Below are 5,710 nucleotides of genomic sequence, written 5' to 3'. Positions count from 1 at the left end.
TTGGTGAGACTCCTCATAAACAAAGATATCTTCCTGAATTTGTCTCTAAATGTAGGACTAGTGTCTCAGCCCTTTAGTAGTCTGGTTTTCAAGGACCATATTTACACAGATGAAGTAGAATGCCCTCAAGTGATTAATCACGCACAAAATTTTCCCATCAAGTTTTTTTCCACTAAATTTTTCCCATCATATCAGAGTAAATGTCTCTAGAAGGGTAATTTAAAATATGCCAGGTCTGCATTTCAGTTCTACGTTCATATTCCTTGAACCTCTTGAGAGGTGACAGCCAGCATTACTTCACTAAAGGCAAATTGTGTCTGACAAATTTGGTGGCCTTCTATGATGAGTGTACAGTGTTGGTGGATAAGGGAAAAGCAACTGACATCATCTCCCTGGACTTGCACACAGCATTTGATACCGTCCCACGAGATCCTTGTTTCTAAATTGGAGAGACATGGATTTGATGGACAGACCACTCGGTGGAAAAGGGATTGGCTGGATGACCACACTCAAAGAGTTGCAGTCAAGCAACGGCTCAATGTCCGAGTGGAGACCACTGACAAGTGGTGTTCCTTGGGGGTCAGTACTGGGACCGCTGCTGTTTAACGACTTCGTTGGTAACATAGACAGTGGGATCGAGTGCACCCTCAGCAAGTTGGCTGACGACACCAGCTGTGAGGTGCAGTTGACACGCTGGAGGGAAGGGATGCCATCCAGAGGGACCTGGACAGGCTGGAGAGGTGAGCCCATGCAAACCTCAGGAGGTTCAGCATTTCAGCAGGCCAAGTGCAAGGTCCTACACATGGGCCGGGACAATCCCAAGCACAAATCCAGGCTGGACAGAAAATGGATTGAGAACAGCCCTGTCAAGAAGGACTTGGGGGTATTGGCGGATGAGAAGCTCAGCATGATTTGGCAACGTGCGTTTGCAGCCCCGAAAGCCACCAGCACCCCGGGCTGCATCCCCAGCAGCGTGGCCAGCAGGGCGAGGGGGGATTGTGCCCCTCTGCTGCGCTCTGCTCTGCGGAGACCCCCCTGCAGTGCTGCCTCCAGCTTGGGGGGTCCCAACAGCAGAAGGACACAGAGCTGTTGGAGCGGGGCCAGAGGAGGCCCCGGAGATGCTGGGAGGGCTGGAGCGCCTTTGCTGGGAGGACAGGCTGGGAGAGGTGGGGGGGTTCAGCCTGGAGAAGAGAAGGCGAAAAAGGGGAGACCTTAGAGCCCCTTCCAGTGCCTAAAAGGGCTCCAGGAGAGCTGGGGAGGGACCTTTTCTTATCTTACCCTTTTAAACAGTGAAAAATGTGGCACAGGCACAGTAACGCGTACCAAAAGGTGTAAAGCTAGGTGTTCAAAACTTATATTCAAAGTTGAAATTTTTAGTAAAGCTTTAAAAAAAAAGTAATTGTCTGGTTTTGAAACCTATGAAAAATTAATTTCAATTCTGTAGTGAAAGTGGCTTCACTTTCCAGCAAGAGCTGTGTTTTGAGATGGAGAATTTCTATCTGTACAGCCATTTAAAGCAGTCATGGGAAGGAGTTTTCTTCATTAAATTGGTTATTTTCCAGTAATTCATTGAATTGTGTATACAAGCACTTCAGAAGGCTGGTCTGTGTCCTTGACATGGAGGTCTGGTTTGTGCTTCAGCTCTCACACTCCTGAGAGCTTCACAGGTTCTTCCCAAGGCAATGACTGATGGCTGCTTTGCCTCAACAGTTGCTCTCCCCGTGAGCTATTGCAGATAATTCTTCCCTAATAAGCTGAAAGCAGGTAACAGTTGTGACCCAGGCTCTTTGGCAGAACAACAAATTGCCCTGGTGAGGAACTGTGAATTGCCCTGGTGAGGAACTGAAAATGAAAGAGATTGTATGGGAAGTGGTTAATTCAAGTCCTTCTCATTCCTCAAAAGTCAGGTTCCAAGGTGGTCTCTGAGCTGGCAGCTTCAGCACAAAGAATGGAGAAGAGCAGATTTCTATGCCGTATAGCAAGGAGCTTGTCATTTTTTCTTTTCTTTTTACTCCCTTTGAAAGTCAAGTTGTGATAGCTGGGGCATCTGAAGCAAAAAAGAATTATGGCAGAGCTCTTATTCTGTACTGCTGCATCCATAAGAGGAGTTAAAAAATACTATTTTTCAGTATATATTAACCCTAGTGGGGTTTAATGTAACAGCATTTTTAATTCGTGAGATGAGGGACAGTGCATACGAGTTCTATAGTCTTCTCAAGGCACTGGGCAGAAGCTTTCACTGAGCACAAGGAAATCAGTGCGCAGTGATTGCAACATGTGCACTGTTTTATTCACATATCATGGAGTGCCACCAACGTCCCTGGTCCTTGTCATCAGACCAGTCTGGTTTTTGTTTCCAAATACATAGAACGTAACGTTGCCTCTGTTGTTTATTCAGACTGTGCCTCAGCAGAGGAGTGCCATCTCTCTCGCTTGTTTGAAATGCACTCCGATGGTAGGGTAGGTGCCAGGAAAGAGAGTAAATTTTGCCTTGGCCTCTGAAGAAGGAACCTAGAGAAGGGATTGAGAGACCCGTGTTCCCATCCCAGCTCTGACGGTGGCTGTGGGCTGTCACGATTGGGCTTTCATTTCTGTAGTGGTGGAATGATGGCAAAGGTGTTTACTCTCCATGGTAGAAAATGGTGGAAATGACCTGAGTGCTGTCGGAGGCCTTTATCTGTATGCACAAACTAAATGAAAGGCCTTTTTATTCCCCTGTCCTTGTGTCTCTGCATTTTAGGTTTTTGTATTTAGATCTGAGAAAATCCATTTGTACTTGCAGCTTTCCTTGGACAGGTGGACTGTGGGAGGGAATGGAAGGACAGAGATATTCTTAAACACACTGCAAATTAAATATTTGGAATAAGAATCTATTTTGTGTTGTTAGATAAGTTATACTACTTCTTAGTTATTTAAAGATTAAGTGGCTAATACCAAATAGATTCCTAGCTACAGTTTCATTGCTTATGATTCCTTCTTTGGAATGAAGAGTAAAATCTGGCTTCTAGCATGACCATTTTGATGAATAGATTAGAGCAGTTTTCAAGTGTGTCATATGCTGAGCTATTCCCACCGAAGCCAATGGGAGGTTTAGAAATCAGCATAGTGGACAATTGCAAAATATTTACTGCATTACAGTAGAAAAAGTAAAGAGCTTGATGTTCACGTAAAGCAATCCTGTTTCACATTGTGTTTTTTTCCTTTGGCAGGTGAAGAGTCTGCATTTTGCTCATCTGGCTTTCTACAGGAAAAACAACGTGAGTCGAAGTTCTCATTTTTCTTTGTACCGAGGCTGTTCAACAACTGGAGATAATGACAGAATAAAAATGTTAACCAGCACAGGTCTGGTGTTATGTTATGTTGAGAAGGGAGATGAGTGTGGAGGGACTAGGATTCTTTTGAGTTTTGTTTTAAATGTATTTATTTTTAATGTGGATTACGAAAGTGTGCCAAGAAAGTGCCTGTAACGTTATTTAATGCATTAGCGCCTTAAAGCATTGGCTAGAATGGCAGAGTTGGAGTATTGGAGAGTGAAGCTGCTGGTATACATGATAGCTCATACAGGACAGTACAACGCGACTCAGTTTGGAGCGTAGGAGGAGTCTTCAGTGCTTTGTGCTCTGGAGATCCTTCTCCCATCTCTGCCTATAGAGCTGCAAGAGGTGTTGCTGTTAAAGTTTCTGAGCGCTATAGGAATGAAAAGTGGTGCCATGCCTGGCATTGCTGGGGTTCCTTTGCTGCTCGTGCCCCACTTTGAGGAGTGTGTTCACTTGTCACTGTGCTGTTGATCTTTCTGTGCATTTGCATTGCTTGCTAAAGAAAGCAAATTGGCTTATAGAAATGAGTGGTGTTAACGAAGGTGTTTTCTTTCATCACAGTTCTCTCTGGGGACAATTGTCTGTTGCCCTCGTTGAGTTCACAGTGAAACGTCTGTTCACTATTCCTGCAACTGTGTTCACAAGCATGTGCTGTTACTCTGTGCCAACCCCTTCCCCGTTGGAAATCACGCTTTGCCCAGTTCATCTGGGCTGATCTGAGAACTGGAGCTGAGGAGCACTTGGAGTCTAGATTGTCTGCTAAACCCTGTGTGTTGCTTCTAGTGCAGTACTCCATAGTAGTCATGTACAAGATCTGGTAGTGTGTGTGTAAGTCTCATTCAATGAAGAAACAGTGTGGAAGTTAACACAGGCACTGTCTCGTGTTGTGGCTTCCAGAACAGGATTGGGCTCAGTGATGCATGCCATTATTTTCCTCTAAACAGTGCAGTTTGCGAAACTGCATCTGCAGTGTATTACAATATTCTTTGTCATTTGTTAATAGAAAGCATATGTTACAGCCTTCCTGTGAACATATTTCTCATGACGGATTTGTCATTATAAACAGCTAGTAGTAGCACAGCAGATGGCAAGAAACGGCATAGTTTCTCATGAGAGTGCGATAATGGAAATACCAGTTTTCTTTGGGGACTATCACCACCTCATGCTTTGTACCTAAAGCAAGTTCTCTTGTTTTTATTCTAAATTCCTCCCTAATTAACAAAAAGGACCTGGCTTCATTATTAGTACAGGTTTGAACTGTGCCTCATGTTCTTAGAAGTTTGGGAATGATGGTGCAAATTCTTTTCTGCTAGATGCAGGGTACTTATTTACCTACTTGTTTTGTCACGGAATGAACTGCTGCTTTTAATGGCTGATTTAGGGTGTTGAATCGCTTGAGCTTTCCTTTCACCTGGCTCTACTCTCATGCTGATGGCTGATACATCATGTGATGTACTCCACATGAAGAGACCGTTTGGGCAGTGAGTTATTTCAGGCAAGGCTATAGACACACAGCTTACTTGACATCTCCGTAAGTCACTGATGAACGTGCGTAACATATAATATATATACCAATTCCAGTGGAAATTTGAGTCCAAAACTGTCCCTGACAGAGATGCTGGCTCACTGGTGTCTGTGGTAGCAGTGTATGTTTCTGTCCCCAGAAATACTTGATAAATCTCTTCCCTAGTCATTGAGTCAGTTGGCTCAGATGGTAGGCTCTGGTCCTGGATACTGACTGCTAGACTGAAAAGTAGTATAATTTCTGTAATGTGGTTGCATTTAATTTAGGACTGTGAGCTGTCTTCCTTACAGTTCAGCATCTGATCAGCAATAGGTAGGTGTCAGTTTCTGATTTTACTCACCTGTTGACATAGTTGTTTAATAACGAGGCTGCTGTTTCCACGTTGAGCACCCGCTATGATCTCAGCCAAATCAAATTATTCACAGTACTTACATTTGGCCACTCATTTTAATTAATGTTACCAGGTATCCCAGGTTGGCTGAGTTAGCCCCAGATTACAGGATGTGTCTCCAGGATGCTATTTTGTCTCAGATTTTCATCCAGGCATGGGATTTTCTGTTTTCAGATTGGGTTGAGAGAGTTTACTCTTTCTGCAAGGCTTCAGCCTCACTGTCTTGCTTTCTCTCCCCCACCAAGAGAATGAGAGACATGTATTCTTTTCATTTGACTTATTGCAATTGGAATATAATAGCATTAATTTTCTTCTTTCCATCTGTGATAGTTCTGTTGCTGCTATCAGACTACAAACCTGTAGAAAGTTACGAAAGGTGTTTGTCAAAGCCTGGATTACAACTCCGGAGCAGAACTTCTGTTAAAATGTTAAGAAATTTCCCTGGGGAGGAAGTGGGAAATTGAACACTTTTACAAT

General features: G+C 43.8%; 1 protein-coding gene across 1 annotated transcript in view; it reads left to right on the top strand.

The window, feature by feature from the left end:
• Nucleotides 1-5,710, top strand: part of PITPNM3 (PITPNM family member 3) — a 93,797-nt gene that overhangs the window by 35,118 nt on the left and 52,969 nt on the right. Inside the window, exon 3 of the mRNA XM_009881438.1 lies at nt 3,210-3,257. Within this exon, the coding sequence (XP_009879740.1) occupies nt 3,210-3,257 (48 nt within the window). The remainder of the gene's footprint in view (nt 1-3,209; nt 3,258-5,710) is intronic.

The sequence above is a fragment of the Charadrius vociferus genome, unplaced genomic scaffold (assembly GCF_000708025.1).
Source record: "Charadrius vociferus isolate BGI_N301 unplaced genomic scaffold, ASM70802v2 scaffold323, whole genome shotgun sequence".
Taxonomy (NCBI): Eukaryota; Metazoa; Chordata; class Aves; order Charadriiformes; family Charadriidae; genus Charadrius; species Charadrius vociferus.
Note: the sequence above shows the minus strand (reverse complement) of the source record. Positions and strands in the feature narration are given on the sequence as shown.